The sequence below is a fragment of the Boleophthalmus pectinirostris genome, unplaced genomic scaffold, assembly GCF_026225935.1.
Source record: "Boleophthalmus pectinirostris isolate CB_2022bp ecotype Guang Dong unplaced genomic scaffold, ASM2622593v1 HiC_scaffold_3, whole genome shotgun sequence".
Classification (NCBI taxonomy): domain Eukaryota; kingdom Metazoa; phylum Chordata; class Actinopteri; order Gobiiformes; family Gobiidae; genus Boleophthalmus; species Boleophthalmus pectinirostris.
Genome location: NW_026571299.1, coordinates 27626031 through 27644079, shown reverse-complemented (window position 1 = coordinate 27644079; position 18049 = coordinate 27626031). Strand labels below are relative to the sequence as shown.

General features: G+C 39.5%; 1 protein-coding gene across 2 annotated transcripts in view; it reads right to left on the bottom strand.

Moving 5' to 3' along the window:
- Positions 1–18049, bottom strand: part of foxp4 (forkhead box P4) — a 251954-nt gene that overhangs the window by 38693 nt on the left and 195212 nt on the right. For both annotated transcript variants that reach the window (XM_055160172.1, XM_055160171.1), the window contains exons 7-9: positions 11354–11558; positions 10812–10910; positions 3435–3533 (exon numbers count right to left, since the gene is read on the bottom strand). In XM_055160172.1, coding sequence (XP_055016147.1) covers positions 3435–3533; positions 10812–10910; positions 11354–11558 — 403 coding nt within the window. The remainder of the gene's footprint in view (positions 1–3434; positions 3534–10811; positions 10911–11353; positions 11559–18049) is intronic.

Below are 18049 nucleotides of genomic sequence, written 5' to 3'. Positions count from 1 at the left end.
CGAGCCAATTTTATGTGGTACACGGCGCTCAAAAATCTGTCAAAATGTTTTAGTGTGACTTTGGTAAACTACGAAGCCACACCGGTTGATGGATTGTTGGAGCATTAAGGCTATCGTAGTCAGGAGTCCGACAGAAGCTGAACCACATCAGCGCACAAGGAGCGAGCTGTTTTTTTTTTCAGCGCTTATAGTTTATGCAAATTAGCCATGTGGTTTTAAGTTTCATTTTTGTAAAATGTAAACAAATGTGCGCAAAACTTCAACGATCCACCCACATTCACAATACGCATTCACCAAGACAGGGAGGCAACGTCGGGCAAATTATGCCACGATCTGCCAGTTCTTTATGGACGCCTGGGCTAAGGATCAGTCTCAAGTGTTGTCCATTTGTTTCGCTTAATGCACTTTATAATCCGGTGTGTCTTATGTATGAAAATAGATGAGAGAATTATTGACATCACGCCTTACAATCCGGTGTGCCTTATAGTCTAAAAAATACGATACTCAGTTGATGTTGATGTTTTTAGTATTAATTATTGGGCTATTGAGCAAATTACTTCGATTAATTTGGGTTCATAATAATCAAGAGTTTGAAAAATTGCTAAATCGAGAAATCGAGGATTATTATAAAACAAATTTGTTCCTGGTTTTCTATATATCTGCAAATGCAACTAAAAGCATTTCACAATTTCTTAAATAATAGGATTTGAGTAGAATGAAATCATAATTGTCCAATGTCCATCCATCCATCCATTTCCTTCAGCTTATCCGGGGCCGGTTCGTGGGGGCAGCAGTCTAAGCACGGACTCCCAGACTTCCTTCACCCCAGACACTTCCTCCAGCCCTGTCTGTTGTTGTCCAATGTGTGCAAAAAAATCGAGATTGTGTTTTTTGGCCATATCTCCAGTCCTGAATGAATAAATGAGCATGTATGTTCACGTATCCTGCTCTTTTCATTGGAGAAAGATGAATTTAATGCCGTATTGCGGAACATTCCAGGCAAAACAATGACGTGCATAGACCAGACAAGTCCTTCTGAAACACGGCTTGATGTTGTCATGGAGACAGTGGGTGTACTCTTGAGTAAATAAGTTAAACATGATTAAAACCCCAAAACTAGCCTGGAAATACTGCAGTAACGTCAAAAACTACTGCAAGTACACATGGTGGCATCAGATGTGGTAGCAAAATCAAAACATTTTAACGGATAAAGTAAATAAATCTCATTCACTATAAGTTTTCAAATGAGATAGCAAAGTTAAACCCAAATACTAAAGATTAGAATGTGAATAGACAGTGACAGAAATAAGGTCCCATAACATCTCCATAGAAGTACTTCATGTGTGACATACTAGTACACGCACCTCAGAGTAAACATGATGTAACCCAACGCAATGAAAGAGCTTTTGTTTCTTCAGTTAGTTTGAAAGAAAAGCCATGTCAGCGAAGGATACACAGGAGCATGCTAAGAGATTCTGAAGCTTTGAGAAACGTCTAAAATAATGCAGTGTTCTGAGGGACCTACTGCGCTTTTAAACAAATACGAAATGTTAAAAAGGCCCGAGGTGAAAAACAGCCCCCCGCAGAGACAGCGGCATCAATGACAAACATCACAAGGCAGATTACGCATGTCAGCTCAACAAGTTTACAATGTTATGTGTAATTTGAGTTTCTGAAAGAGTTTTTGACTATAGTTTCTTGACGACAAAGGTCAAAGAGTCACAAAAGTAAATTTTCTAAGAATCGCAATGTTACTGATGCAAAAAGTACAAATTTAGGTATGATTTTTTGTTTTTACTTTCTTGCTCTACTCTTGCTCTAGTTCTATTATTTTTAGAGATGTAACAATAACCGAAATATTGTGGTATTGTATTGTCAAAAGTCTCACAATAATACCGTGGGCTGTCAAAAAATATATCGAATTTCAAGTTCTTTTGCTTAAATGGATGGTTTTATAGTAGCAACAGCTTATAAACATCAGGAACTACATATCCCATGATTCATTTCAGCGCAGACAACATGAAGTTATATGTTTTGTACTTGAATTCTTGGAATAGATGCATCAAGAATTTTGGAATTCCGGTCATTGCGCAATGCATACTAGGAAGGATTTTCTGAAAAAGTGAGCATCAAACCGCCATGTTTGATTTCCCAATGGGATGCGTCTATTGACAAAGCTGATCTTTTCTAGTCTTTTGAACCATATCCCTTTTGTTTCTGGTTCTGATATTGTCATATTTTAGTTTTGGAATATGGACATCGTAATTGTGTGTTTGTTGGATGTCCTAACACTGGAAAATGGCTCGAGAAATTAGTTTGCGAACTCCATAAATGCAAAAGGGAATCAGATGTGTGTGACTGCAAACCTCAGTTCAAACTGTTTCCCTTCCCAACAGAACTGAAAAATAGTGAAAGGCAAAGGTGATGGGGAGTATTGATATACAGGAAGGATAAAAAAGGAAACCTTTGACTGCCTAAGAAATTATTCTGAGTTTGCAGCGAACATTTTGTATGTGGAGTGCCAACAAAGCAAAATCCTGATCCCTCGCTCAACCTTGGTTACAAATTTAAAACCCCAAAGCGAAAGTCATCAGCTGTTTGCCAAGAAACAACTTCCACTGCAAAGTGACCAAGAAGTGATGTTGCTGTAAAACCACAAGAACAAGAAAGTGCAAGCTCAGCCTGTTTGTATTCTGTACCTCTCGCTTAACAAACAGGATTTTGCTTTTATGGCGCTCCACATACAAAATGTTCACTGCAAACTCGGGATGATTTAGGCAGTCAAAGGTTTCTTTTTTTCCCTGTGTATCAATACTGCCCATCACCTTTGCCTTTCACTGTTTTTCAATTCCATTGGGAAGGGAAACAGTTTGAACAGAGGTTTGCAGTCACACAGATCTGATTCCCTTTTGCATTTATGGAGTTCGCAAAAAAATTTCTCGAGTCATTTTCCGGTGTTAAGACATCCGGCAACCACACAATTACAATGTCCGAATCCCAAAACTAAAATATGACAATATCAGAACCAAAATCTTGTCAGAGTATTTTAAAAGCAAAAAAGTGTCCTAAAAAAAATATTGCAATAAATATCAAACCGTAAGATGCATATCGTGATAATATCGTAGAGATTTGGATATTGTAACCTAATTATCCTAATTATTTTATCTTAAAACATTGGAACCGGTGACCCTTCTGTTACAAGGTGAGTGCTCAACCCGCTGTACAACTGCCGCCCCATTAACCAACTAGGTGCAATTTTATAACAAAGTGGGTCAAATAACCTTTTGACCTACTTTTCTTACCTTAAAATGTAAAGAGAACACTTAAAAACTGATGGTTTGGCCAATTAAAGAAAAAGTTACATTCACTTAGTCGTATCAGTAAACCTCACACATTATTTTTATTTTATTTTTATTTGTTTGAGAAAGACTTACTTGATGAACTGTCCCATGTCCTCACACAGAGCCTCACACCCGGGCCACTTACACTCCCCGTGTCCATACAGAGGGTGGGAGCCGGAGTGCTCTTCATGACTGCAACGCAAAAAAAAAAACAATAATTAATTATTCAATAACAATTCATCTTGTATTTCACATATTTTATCTGAAACTCCCTACTGCTCCATATCAGAAACTCAAATGAAGAGTTATGGTGCAGTAATAGCTAAAAAAAATCACAGAGGGAACAACATAGACCATGATCCTTTGCTCCATTTCAGTGCAGACTACAAGAAGAAATAACACTTCTAAGCACTTTTAAGTCTTAGTTCTTTGGATTAAATCTTGTCAAGGCATTTTAAGAGGAAAAAGTAGCGTATTAGCCTCCACAAAATATTGCAATAAATATCGTGAGATGTATATCTTGAAAATATCGCACAGAGAGATTTGAGGACCAGATTTCAAGTCTGAAATTAGTCACTATTTTTAGGACTTGAGAGTTGACTTGATAAAATGGACTAAGACTTGGGACTCGATTTGGATTTGAGGCCTGTGACTTGAGAAAACTTGAGAAGCACTTTTAAATCTGAATTCTTCCTTCACACTAACATCTTGTCAAGACATTTAAAAAGGAAAAAATAACAAAATTAATTTCTACAACTCTTATATAAATACTCATATATAAATATACTATGATTTTTTAAAAGTACAATTTACTTTAAAATTCATATAAATAAAAAAAAATAAAAAATCAAAGCTATATTTGGTACTTTGGTTTAAAGATTTGAAATGACTTGAAGCTCAAAGCAGACGACTTGGACTTGACTTGGACTTATGGGCCAGTGACTCGAGACTCAACTCGCCTGTATTTGACTTGGGACTTGACTTGGACTTGAGGTCAAAGACTTGAGACTTACTTGGTCCCACTTCTGCCATAGAGTACAGGGTGTCCCAAAAAAATTGACATCATTTCGCAGGCCAATAATTTTGCAATTCTTGTTGAATAACTTCAAACTTCACAGAGTGTATAGAAACAGATGAAGACTTTATATTTAATACATTTTTATTTTATTATTATTAATATTTAATTTAAGTTTTCAGGTTGAGCCGTTCACTCCCAAAGAGAAGTCATTTTGCATCTGGAATCTACTCGCACACACTCACCCAAGACTGTGCAGCTTTCAATGCAAAATTTGGAAAAAACTTCACTAACTGGCAAACAAATTTGGACTTGGTACCGAATATTTTAAGAGGAAGGCTGTTTATGCAGAGCTAAAGGATCTGGTACACCATCATCAACATCATCATCGAGTTAGACTGAGTAGTTTCCAAGATAATTGCTTTTAAAATGATATCAAATTTTTTGGGACACCCTGTATTTTCCGGAGTCACTGGTGATGTTATTGGTTTGCCTGAAATGTTCCACAGTATAGCATTAAACTTATCTCTCTTTTATTTATAATTACACATGATTTTATGACTAAAAAACACGCACTGTTACTGTGAACCGGCTCACCTCCACAGACACGACTTACACCTTTAAAGGTTTAATGCCACACTGTGAAACATTCCAGGCAAAGAAAAGAAAGAAAAGCAAGTTGGCGAATCTTCCACCAGAAAAGTTACATAGTGCAGCTTTATAAACCTTTATCATCAACTAGTACAACTTCGCGAATAACGTCAAATAGAACTAAATGTGTGAAATTTGAGCGAAAAAGGATCTGTTGATTTGGTATTTGAGAGAAAAAAAAATCTTGTGAAGTCATCCATCATTTAATCAGATAATGGTAGAGCAGAGCGCACAGATAGATACATAGAGGAGTAAGAGCAGCTGCAGCATCTGTGTTTAGTTAGCGGCGGTTTTACTCTGAAAAGTGAAGTGAGAGAAAGAGAAAGAGAGGAGGAGGTCAGTTCGACGAGCCAGACTGCGAGGAGAGTTAATGTGATGTGTTTTTTTGCTTACTGGCTGTGGGAGAGTGCTAGGGCGTGCAGGGTTCACATTTGTACACACACACGTCGAAATTGGGACTAAACGTAGAGCTAAATCAGGACTGGACCGGGACTAAACCAGGACTAGAACAGAAATGAACCGAGTCTAGATTCGCATACAGTCTGCTGGTCAAATAAGCAGCTAAAACAAGGCTAAAAACAGTAGCAGTTGGCTTCAAAGTTGAGTTAAAACATTGGAGAGCACTTCCTGTTTACCTCCCAATGACATCACAAGGTTGAACAGAGCATTTTGACTGAACAACTTCAAGTATGTTTGTTTATTTTTTGTATTTTTTAAATGAGGAAACAGCAAAAAGATTGTAAAGGTGCACTATGTAAATTTTCTTCTTTAGGGTATGCCATCTGTTTGTCTCCAAGGCCAAGTTACAGGTCAGATCTGCGGAGAGGTTCATCTCGTTAATGAAGGAATGCGATTGGAGATTTTAAGTCTCATAAGATTCTCCAAAAATCCTGTAGTGCGTGGAGATCTTAACACATGAGTCATTATAGTCAAATTTTCTCTGTGTTTTCTGTATTTTACCAAAACAAATGACAATTCATGCCTTGCTTTACTGTTCGCAGGGACCATATTGGTCAAAAATAGGGACACCAGGGATATTTCTTTGGATAAATCTGGTACAAATCAATGGTTTTGAATAAATCCCCCCACTCGTTAAAGAAGGAATGCATGTTATTCAAGATACGTTTGATAATGAAGACACTTGTAATAGAATAAATGCAAGATAGACACGTTTAAAGGTCTTATATTACACAAAATTGACTCTTGTGAGCTTTAAGTTGAGTTATAATGTTGTTATCTCCTCAAAAACAGACCTGGAGTTGTGTTTTGTTTCATTCACATGTTTGAGTAACCCTTTATTATTAGTCTCTACACCTTCAAAGTTCAAAGTTCAGTTCTTGTGATGTCACGAAGTGGTAGTTTTTAAGTTAAGCTACCTTTTACCTTTTGTTCAGTAGAGATTGGTAAATATGTGGCTTTAAAAACCCAGTGGAGCTCTTCCAGATGATGTCACAAATTGGAACAAGTGTTTTCCGTTCGAGAGGAGAGCTCAGTCTAAATATGCACGGTTTGTCTGTTAAACATGTGTGAATGAAACAAAACACAACTCCAGATCTGTTTGTGATGAGGAAATGACATTAGAACACAGATCAAAAAATAGTGTCATATGGGGATTTTAATGCCGTACTGCAGAACATTCTAGGTAACACAATATCAGTTCCATGAAAACAAACTGACTGAGCTTCAATTCTGAATAAAAATCATTCTGAATAAAAATTAATTCTGCTTTAGAAAGATCAACACCTAATTCCTAGTGAAAATGATTATACTACTACCACTACTACTACGAGTACTACTACTACTGTTCCTGCAAATGAACACTAGTATTTTGGCCAACGTGTTTAGCAGTGTGGTCATCTTTTATATGCATAGTAAAAAATGTAGACAACGTTCTGAGCAGTTGGCGGTTTGGCCTCAGATACTACAAACTATATTGTCAAATTACCATGATTTGTACTTCTACTGCTACTACTACTACTGTCACTACTACTATAATGGTGATATAGTAGTAGTTGTAGTTTTTTGCATATTTTAGCACACAAGAAAACAGATGTAAATGACTTATATATAGCGCTGTTCTGGTTCGTTTTAAAGCAGAAAGTAGTAGTTATAGTAGTGGTAGTAGGATGAAGTATGTTTTAATAGTAACAGATACAACTTTTAGAATTACAACCACATCTTGCTGCGTTTACATGAAAGCTTTAATTCTGAATGAAAATAATTTAATTCTGAATAAAAATGAATTCTGCTTTAAAAAGACCATCTAAACACCTAATGAAAATGATTATTTGGAATTAAACTTAATTCCGATGTAAGTGGGTGGTTTATTCCGATTTTTAAAGCCAAATTAGTTTATACCTCGATCATGTAAATGTTTATTCTTCTTATTCCGGTGGTTCAGCGCATGCTCGTGGAGTCACCATTCTGACACGATCTGGACGACCCGGTGCTACCAGTCCTGGCTTCGGACTTTCATCCACTGCTTTTTGGATTTGCAAGCAGGATGCAGGAGTGGGCTGAGGTAGGGCAGCTGCTGACTTAGGCCCCATCCACACTAGTATGTATTCAAGTCGTTTTTGTTATGGATGCAGTGTTTGTCCACACTAATCCGATGGAAAATGGCTTCAGAGGCGGAACGATCTGGTGCCACCAGCTCCGATGAATTCATCTGAGTACAGATCTGATCCGGCACTGTGTGGACACCTGAAAATGTTGATACGCTGATGTAGGAGCTCTAGTTGCATCCTTATTGGACCACGTCACTGTGATTTGCTCCTTCCTGATTTACTGGGTTCGTGACATCAATCATGTGATGCTATTGCGGAAAACAGTTTAAACAAACGGGAAACTGCGCAGATAGAACTACTTGCAAAGAACAGACTCACCATTAGCAGAACACCCCTTTGTCACAGAAATAACACATATATTCCATTGAGTCATGCCCTTTTGAAGTCCAACAGAAGCTGAAATGCATCAGGGCACAAAGGAGCGAGCTGTTTTTTGAGTACTTGGTTTATGCAAATTAGCCATGTGGTTTTAAGTTTCGTTTTTGTAAAACGTTAAACAAATGTGCGCAAAGCTGTGTGGATAGGAAAGATTTGTGGACACTGAAACTACGTGTCTGGACGGAAATCATTCCCAATACGCTGATACAATGATTGGTTTCAGTGTAAACTAACGTTAGTTTGTCTTTTTGCCAGTTTGAATTCTCAAGCTGCTGTTTAATTATCATCAGAACAACTGTGAGAAAAGTTTGTCTGACAAAAGATGACCAAAAAAAAAAAAAAAAAAAGGTAGCAGCTGAAGTGTGTGTTTTATTTCGGTTGACATAAATATGTTTTTGACCTCGTCCAATCAGAAGTCTTTCCCACCCCCAGACGTTGAGCGGAATTAAATAATGATGATTTAACGTATTTTCCAAGTAAACCCAAATCCGGAAACAAAGGAGAATATTTTAATTCCGAACTATTTAATTCAGAACAATTCATTCGGAATTAAAAAACATCATGTAAACGTGGCTATTGTCCGCCTTTAAAAAGCTCGAAAAGAAGTGGGATTAGCAGAAGAGAACAGAACCTTTAAGTGTTTGTGAGTGGGTTTCGGTAGCAGCTGTCACGGCCGCCGTCTGCTGCCTCAATATATTTACATAACTGTATTTTCCAGCTTTTATTTCAGCGTGTGCGTATGAGTGATCCGAGATGTGGATTCCCCCCAAATCAACATCAGAAGGCCCATGGTAACAGGAACCATTTGTGCGGCAGATGGGAGCTGTTCTGCGGCCGCTCTCGGATGCCTGTGCCTGGGTCGCGGCGGGAGCGAGGGGAGGGGGGTCTGGAGGTCCGGGGCCGGGGGTCTGGTTTTGGAGTGCGCGAAGCCGAAGCGCAGACAGTTGACATGACAAAGCGCTGGCAACCACACAGACTACACATCAGCCACGCATTAGCTTAGCAGGCTAGCTCCCGAATGCTAACCGCTACATCATGGGCTTCTTGAGAGCGGAGCATGACAGATGTTCTCAGCAAAGAGCACTGACTGTCTGGATGTGTTTTGGGGGAGCTCAGAAGAGAGGTCAGATGGTTAAGTGAGTCTATTTTTAAATATTGGATTGGCTCTTTCCATGAGCATTCACAAGAAACACTGCACAACTATGAGTTATTATTCAGCGAGCTTTAACTTGATGTCTTGTCAAAAAGTTTAAGTTTACAGACAGCTCATGGCTTCAAGACAGACAGAAAGTAGCAGTAGTCTATGCAGTAGGAACTTCAACAGAAGTTTGGGATCCAGAGAAAGAATAGAGTGACCAAATTTTCCAAATCAAAAACTGGGACGCCTCCGATTTAGAGTGGTTGGTAATAGAGGTCGAGACAGAATTTTCAGTCCAGCTCCCGCAAAGAATTGTAATTTTCAGTCCAGCTCCCACTCGTATCTGCGATATTTTGTCCCGCAAGATGGGGATGTTCGCTTTCTTAAACTGTATCAAACACCGAGAAGCAGAAAAGAATTGCCTAAAATGTGCACGAGATTAGACGACGTCTGCAAGTTTAGACTGCTTAAAATGTTTTTATTAATGCCAAATAAAATATCCAGCACAGATGATGTATGACAGGCATACATTAATCATTTGCATATTTTACTTTACACTCAAATTTAGTTTGTGGGACTGCAGTTTATCATCCCACCCGTCCACTCCTATGTTGTGCAGTCCAGCTCCTGCCCGGGCCCACAACGTGCTTTCAAAATATGTGCCGCGCCGCACTGTTTTGCGTCGGGTCCCGCAACTTACAGAGGCTCTCGTTGGTAATAATAAAATTGTGAAACGAGTGTGTTTTTAAGGATAATTCTTCTGCACTTGGCCCATTCATCACTTATTCACAACTGAAGGCCGCCACGCACTCCAGGACAATTTGGCAGCACGGTGGCTGAGCGGCTAGCGCTCATGCCTCACAGCAAGAAGGTTCCGGGTTTGATCCCCGGGTCCCCTGGCCTTTCTGTGTGTAGTTGGCATGTTTGATAGCTAAGGTCAAAAGGTTAAAATCAATGAACCTGCCCAGGGACTACAGGTGGAAATTAGCACTGGTGCTACAACTTGGTACAATGTATCTCTCCTGTTAAGGTTAATGCAAAAATTGTGCGCTGTCCCTGCCTCAAATAAATAAATACATCAATTTGCCAGATTTTGGCTGCGATTTCTTCTCCCGAGTTCGGGGAGGCGTGAGCCGACGCGCTCACAACTTTATACGCTGTGGTCTGCAGTCATATCCTGCTGCAGTCTTTGCGATCAGAGATTTTAAATCTCATAAGATTCTCCTCGTGTCTGTGGTGTACGCTTTTTGTCGCAAGTTTAAAAATCGATAAAACACAGAAAAATCTTGTAGTGCATGGCAACCTTAACATGTGAGTCAGTATAGTCCCATTTTCTCTGTGTTTTGGTCATTTTATGCCTCTCTTTTCCGTTGGCAGTGGTCAAATTGGTTAAAAATTGGGACACCAGGGATATTTTTTTGATAAAACTGGTACAAATAAATGGTTTTGGATAAATCCACTGGGACAAGGGACACAGGGCTCAAAACTGAGACTGTATAAATAAATAGGGACGTGTGGTCACCCTTGGAAAATGCCTATGGTGCAGTTCCGGGCCCCTAATTATTGCAACGTTATGTATACAATGACTACTGTTTTAAACCATAGCAAATGCAGGAGCAGTAGTAGTTGTTGCGTGATCAGATTTAAACCGTGTCAGCACAAAGCTACATGTAGCACAGTAGGTTAGCGTCCAGAGCCTATATGTATAACGCGTTACTCACTGGCTGCTGGGGGGCTGGCTGCCTTTGCTGTACAGGCTGATCTGGTCGTCTGCGCTGTCGGCTTTAGTGAAGGACGAGATCCACTCAAACAGTCGGGCTCTGGAACAAACACAGGAAATCATTTCACTCCCAAAAACAACACTGGACTAGAGTTATTGTAATGGGCGTGACATCTGATTTATAACGACAAAACATGAAAATAATGAACAAAACTGAGGTTCATTACTTCACATTTGCACTGTTTTTCCTTACGACCTTTTGTATACAATTGTGATATACTGTATTTGTATTACTATATTTATTTATTTTTTTACATTTATATGATTATAATTTATTTGACACCAGTCTCTTGCTACTTTTGTGACTTATTTAGAATTTATTATTATCATTTATATATTTTGTTCTTTTTATTGTGATGTGGGAGCTCCTGCATCCAAATATTTTGTGGATCAATAAAGTTTATCTAAATCTAAAGTCTCAAAAATACATGTCTGACTATAAGAACCTATAAACAGTGTAGTGACATGAGTGAGTGCACATACCTGTCCTGTCTCTTGGGCGTGTGGCTCTGCCCGTTGGCCAGGCCGTGCAGGGGCAAGTGGGCACTGGGGGTCTTGGGGAAGGCTGAGGTAGTGTTGGAGCCGGAGGTGCTCAGGTCCAGCCCCTCCGCCTGCTTCAGGGGCTCCTCAGAGCTCGGGACCCCAGACACCTCCTTCCACAGCTGCTGCAGGTCTGACGGGCACATCGCTGTGAAAGAAATCAAACAGTACGGATCACTGACTGGGGAGTAGATGTCTTGCAGATGTCTTTATTGTTGCATCTGGTATCGCAGGCGCACTTTATAAGCCTAATAGATACCCAGGAAGACATGATTACTGTAGGATTTTTGTCATTGTGTTCAAGTGCCCAGTCACAATATCGAGCTTTTTGAAACAAGTAATGAAGCCAGGTCAATTTTAAGTTATGCAATTGTATAAGAAACACTCCAAAACATTCACACTTGCTTTAGATTTCAGTTTAGTTGTATTTTAGTTATGGTTAGTCTTGATCTAGTCCAGTTTTGTCACAATTTTAGTGTATGTATGTGTATATGCGTCTATATATCTATATCTATCTATCTATCTATCTATCTATCTATCTCTATCTCTCTCTCTCTCTCTCTCTCTCTCTCTCTGTCTCTCTCTCTCTCTCTATATATATATATATATATATATATATATATATATATATATATATATATGTGTGTGTGTGTGTGTGTGTGTGTGTGTCGCGGATACAAGCAGTTGAAATGAGTTTCCTCTGCAGGGTGCCTGGGCACTCCCTTAGAGATAGGGTGAGGAGCTCAGTCACACGGGAGGAGCTCGGAGTAGAGCCCCTGCTCCTCCACGTTGAGAGGAGCAGCTGAGGTGGCTCGGGCATCTGTTCCAGATGCCTCCTGGTCGCCTCCCTCAGGAGGTGTTCTGGGGAGGTCCCACCGGAAGGAGGCCCCAGGGAAGGGAAGGACACATTGGAGGGAATGCCTCGGGGTCCCCCGGAAGAGCTGGAGGACATGTCTGGGGTGAGGAAGTGTGGGAGTCCCTGCTTATGTCCTGCGACCTGGCCCCGGATAAGAGGAAGAAAATGGATGGAGGGTCTGTCACCTGCTTGTCTCCATGGTGATGTTGCTTAGCCTGAAGTGTTCCAGTTGTTTCTATTGCTCAAAAATACAATCATTCTTTCTGTAAATAAATTCTCCACAGATTTGTGCTGTATTGTAGTGTAGTGCTGTAACCTGCTTGTCTCCCTTGTGATGGATAGGTTTACTCTATACTGTGGAGTATAGAGTATAAGTTTCACAGTGTGCCTTTAAGTAGTATGACCAATAGGCAGCAGTCAAGTTAATGACATTTTTAGTCTTCCTCTAGTCTCTCTGTTTCCTGGCTGCTCTGGTCTAGCCTCACTCCGAACAATTTTCCTATTAACGACCTAATATTGTTAAAACTCCTAACGCAAACTTACACAAAATCGCACAAAATCCCATAATTGTAACAAACGATTTCATTTGAAACCAGGCCTGCTCTGGCATTGAAACAATCCTTGACACCTTTTAGTGCCTATATTGTTATTCCATCTCCCGTTACACATTACAGCGGTCTCCCTGTAGCTCCACGGCCAGCCCCAATAGACCTTCACACACAAGCACACTGAGAGACCTTCCAGAAATCTAAATATTATGTCTGCTTTGTCTGCGTTCCTGAGCCGCCCCGCCAAAATAAAAGTTTTCTCCGAGGAGGGATAAGGTGCTGCGTGCTTGTTCTGTGCCACATGTGTGTTTATGTTTGTCCATTATCCAAGAAACCCAGACCACTTTCCGAGCACGCCCAGTACGAGGAGAATGAGAGCAGTGTTTGAGAGATGCTTAGATAAAGGTTTTCCTGCTTATACTTTCAAACATGTGCAACAGTGAAAAGAGAAATAAAAAGTAGTAAATATTTTGGTAGGATTTTTATTGGTTATACACAGGAGTGGCAGAGTTGTTTTCTGTGGTCACATCTGCCCCGATGTTGGTTGGTAAAGACGGTCATTCTGTGCAGGTGGTCACTGTTAAAGGTGCATTGGGTAACTTTTTTGGTGTCCGTCCATCAAATGTTTTTTTCCAAGGAGATGCTGTTGCTTTGTCTGGAATGTTTTACAGTATGGTAATAAACCTTTCTATCTTCATGGAGACCAAACTGGACCAAGTTACAGGTCAGATCTGTGGAGAGGCGACCCCACTCAAAGTCAGAACGTTGTTTTTTTAAAGGTATTTTTCTATAAAATCACCTGTAATTGAATAAATGTAAAGTAGATCAGTTAAATGTCATACTGTGGAACATTCATTTTACTTGATTTTGAGGAGAGCCTTCTATAATATTCCAGAGTATGCCATAAAAAAATGTATCTCCATGGAGAATAGGGGTGTGCAAAAATACTGAAATATCAATATATCATATCATTTAATATGATGATACTGTATCAGTATCGTGGGCTGCTGTATTAGTATATCGCCAAGAGTATTTTTTGGTGTATTTTACAAAATTATTTTGTTACAGTGATACAGTTTTGTAGCCAGGCTGGCGCCACCTAGTGCCTCCGCTCAATTTCATGTCTCTCCAGGGACTAGGTCAGGAATCAAAATACTATAGATGGTTTTCAAAAAACTAAAAGTGTGAGTTTTGGCACCAGCCAATCAGCGAAGAGCCATACATTCTGTGTTGTCACCAATTCCCAAAATCGAGGATTTAAAGCCGGAACAAAGAGAATGTTTGGTGAATTTTATCAAGGGGAAAAACGTGCTTGTCCTTCTTCCTATGGGATTTGGGAAAAGCTTAATATACCAGTTAATAGCCCTGTTAGCAGTGCATTACATATGTCACAACCAAATAGCAACGATTGGTTAAATAAAAAAAGTATCCGCCTACCGTCGAGCAAATGAATTCTAACGCTTCGAGGTCAGCCGTTTTTTTTGCTTGTTCAGAGGGAAGAAACTCGTTTATGTAAAATATTTGACATTTTCACTGTTTTGATGATTAAAATGTTTGTGTTTCATGTTCACTTTGCACAACAAGTGGTTTAACAAAGACTTTTAGTGTCACAGCCATGATTTAGCCTTAATTTTTATTGATCAGTATCGAATCGATTTGAAATATATCGTATTGAATCGTATCAAATCGTAAGCTCACTGTATCAAGATATGTATCATATCAGAAAGTTACACACTGTAGCTTTAAGAATCACCAATAAAGACATGTAAAAAGAGACTATTCAACTCAACTTTTATGGAGTACTGGCATATACAACAATACAAGCCCCCCCCAGTAGTATTTGTTAGTTAACTGCATAATTTGTATGTTTTATCTCTCTTGAAAATCCATAAGTTATTAATTATATTTGTCTTTGTCTAATAACATCAGTATTAATTATCTACAGTCAGTCAGTCAAGGCCAGTACAGAAGCATTTTCACTTTTTTTCCAACTTTAGCTTGAAAGAATTGAGATAACTGTTTGCCAGTATACACATTCACTTTTTAAAACTACACCCTAGAGCAGATGGATGAAGTACTCCATTGTGTTACTAAAGAAAAAGTACAGATACAAAGGTAGAAAGTTACTCATGTAAAACTAAAAGTATCATAATCTAATTAAAGTACCCAAGTACAGCAAGTACAAGTATTCTGCATAGATTTTTAGAACAATTAAAAAATAAAATAAAATTTCTAGCAGTTTTTGTGTATTTGGTTTGCTCAAAGTTGGGCTGTTAACTCAAATTAAATGTGCTATGTTACTTTTCTGTCCTGATCTAACTGTAAAATGTACTTAAGTAAAGAACAGATACCTACAATTTGTATTTAAGTATACGGAATTGTGAAAGAAGCGATTCCAGACCAGGTAGAGAGTAGAAAGAAGTACTTTTATCTGATATCAGAATAGTGAAGGTCCCAAATTCATGCTTCCAGTATTCTACTTTTGTACTTTGTTACGTTCCATCACTGCCCTAGAATGTGTGTGTTGCAGAAATTTAACAGAATTTCACAATATTCTCCTGTATTTGACATAAACCAATTCAAACAGATTACATTAGAATGATCACAACTTGATTACATTTCCTGGTACAAGTTCTGATATCTTTAACCATCTCTGCCAATCATTTTGAGGTCGTTTTGAACCGCCTCACAAACCGTCTGTCAATACACGCCTTCTGTTTTTAATAAGAGCGATCCATCTTTGCCGAAATACATGATTTTTGGGTGATTTTCCAGTATTTGAGATAAAGCAGGCCCGTGAAACGTGCTCGCATGGCTCTCCTCCTGTCTGCTCTTTGTCGGGGCTGTCCAGTGGAACAGTGGAATTCCCCTCAGTCTGAGCTGTTCCTTTGTGACCACTCGATGAGGCGTGAGCTGCAGCATTCCTCTGCCCGGACTACACACACACGTACACTAATACACATACACACACTAATAACAAGCGCGCACACAATACTAGGGAGTAGTGTTGCTGCATACTAAACTACAAGCTCAATTTCGATACTAAAGAATAGATTTGATATCGATTCCGACACTAAAAACATTCATCCTTTAGAATGTGATTTTCAACATTACATCAGTAGTCAGTATTTGTCGTGAGTACTTTTTGTTTGTACTAGTGGGAATTTTTGTTGTTTTTGATCAGATTTGAGCTGAATTTATAACTTTATGAGTCACAGCAAGAAGGTTCCAAGTTCAACTACCGGGCCTTTCTGTCCAGAGTTAACCTGTGTCTCCCTGTGTCTGGGTGGGCTTCCTTTGGTTTCCTCCATCAACCCAAAACATGCACAAAAGGTCAAATCCTCCTGACCAAAACTCATTCAAGATTTGGAAATGGGTCCCCTGGCGGTGCCCAGCAAGAGTTCAACTCCAACGAACGTTCCAAAAACATCACAAAATATGCATACACTAATAAATGATTTTTCCTGCAGATAATTCGAAGTTGTCCTTGACTTTTCTTCTCAAACTAGGATCTATAACAGAACTATTCCAGGTCTAATCGCGGACTAAATTAGATCTAAAAGTGGACGGCATTGTAGTTCTAAACAAGAAATTATCCAAACGAGGACAAAAAAGTGGATAAAACGAACTCTAAATTAGGCAAAACCACAAACTGAAAAGCTGTCCAAGTACCAGCTGAAGGAGCTCACGTACCACTAATAGTACACGTACCATAGTTTGAGAAACACTGCCATTGTATATAGTTTTTGGGCCTTTTAATAGTCCAGTGAGCTGAGAGGAAGTCCCATGTTACGGATATGTGCGAGCCCCTAAAGCATTTCACTGTGTGTGAGCTACAGTAATTCTTCACAGCCACACCCACACCAGCGAGGCAGGCGGGGCGGGCAAAAGTCAACATTTATTGTTCTAACGTGCCCCAAATCAAACGCACCGTGCAAGAAGTCGCTCCAAAAAACCCACTGGGCACATGGGCCAATTGTAAAACAAAGATGCCCCACGATCTGGCTAATCTCAAATGCAACACACACGAACGGGACCTGAGCCTCCACACCTGCACCTCCACAGAACAGGGGGAGCTAAAGACCACATTTTACCTATTATCCAAATGAGTGCCTTCCACAAAGCCAACAATCAGGAGCGCTTTTATCTTTTATAGGCTGATTAAGTTAACAGGCTTCACATGTGGCAGTGGGCACGGGGGGCTGCTACAGTGTGTGTGGGTGCAGGGGGTCGGCCATATTGGACATGACTCCTGCTCCTGTTTCTGTTCAAGTGAGTGAGAGGATCAACTTAAGAGGTTAAAGATGAAGTCTGGATTATTTTATACAGCACTGTAGCTTTAGGGGTTCAAGCCTTTCACTTGTTCAGAAATGTAATGTGTGTGTTGTTACTGGTGACCCTTTTAATTAAATACAATCAAAATCATACATGAATTATATTTTTAAATCATGAGGTCAGTCAATCAGCAATCAGCTCAACAAGTCACAAAAAAGTGTCATTCAAAGTTTGTGACACTGTGAGACGAGGTTAAATCTGGAGTAAACATGTATTTCTTTGACTGTTGTGCACCTCTGTGCCATGTTTGAGCGTCTCTGTAATGGAGTGCATATGGCTGGTGCTGCCTGCATTATGTGTGGTGCTTCGATGAACAGCAAAGCAGCTGTTGCGAATGTGTGCTAGCTTTGTTTTGTTAAACATGTTGGATCAACACATGTTGAGTTGCCATCACTGGGGATACAGGGAAAACACTTTCAGATTGTACTGATCCAGTGGAAACAACGCTCATATTTCATATCTGTTTACCCCCACTGGCTCTTACAGATTTACCCTGTTGTAGTAACTGCAAGTGTTTTGGTTATAATGGTATTACCTCGTTCTAGTGACTAGTGTGTACTTTACTTCACCCTGATGTAGTGATCACATGTGTTATATAGATTCATATATAGTATGTACCCTGTTGTAGTGACTGCATGGTGGAGGCAGCTGCATTGGCACCAGGTCTTGCTAGTGGCTGTGATGTGTATGTTAGTTCTTATGTTTTGTTAGTTTGGTGTTATATCATTATGTTTATTGGTTCATATGTATCTTGTTGTATTGGCTGTATATGTTAGGTTGATATATCATATGTCATGTATATATGTACCAGCAGAGATGGGCTGTATGGACACCAGGCATCGTCTCTGCAGGTTGGTGGTTGTTCTGGGTCTATGTTAGTTCTTATATATCTTGGTTCAT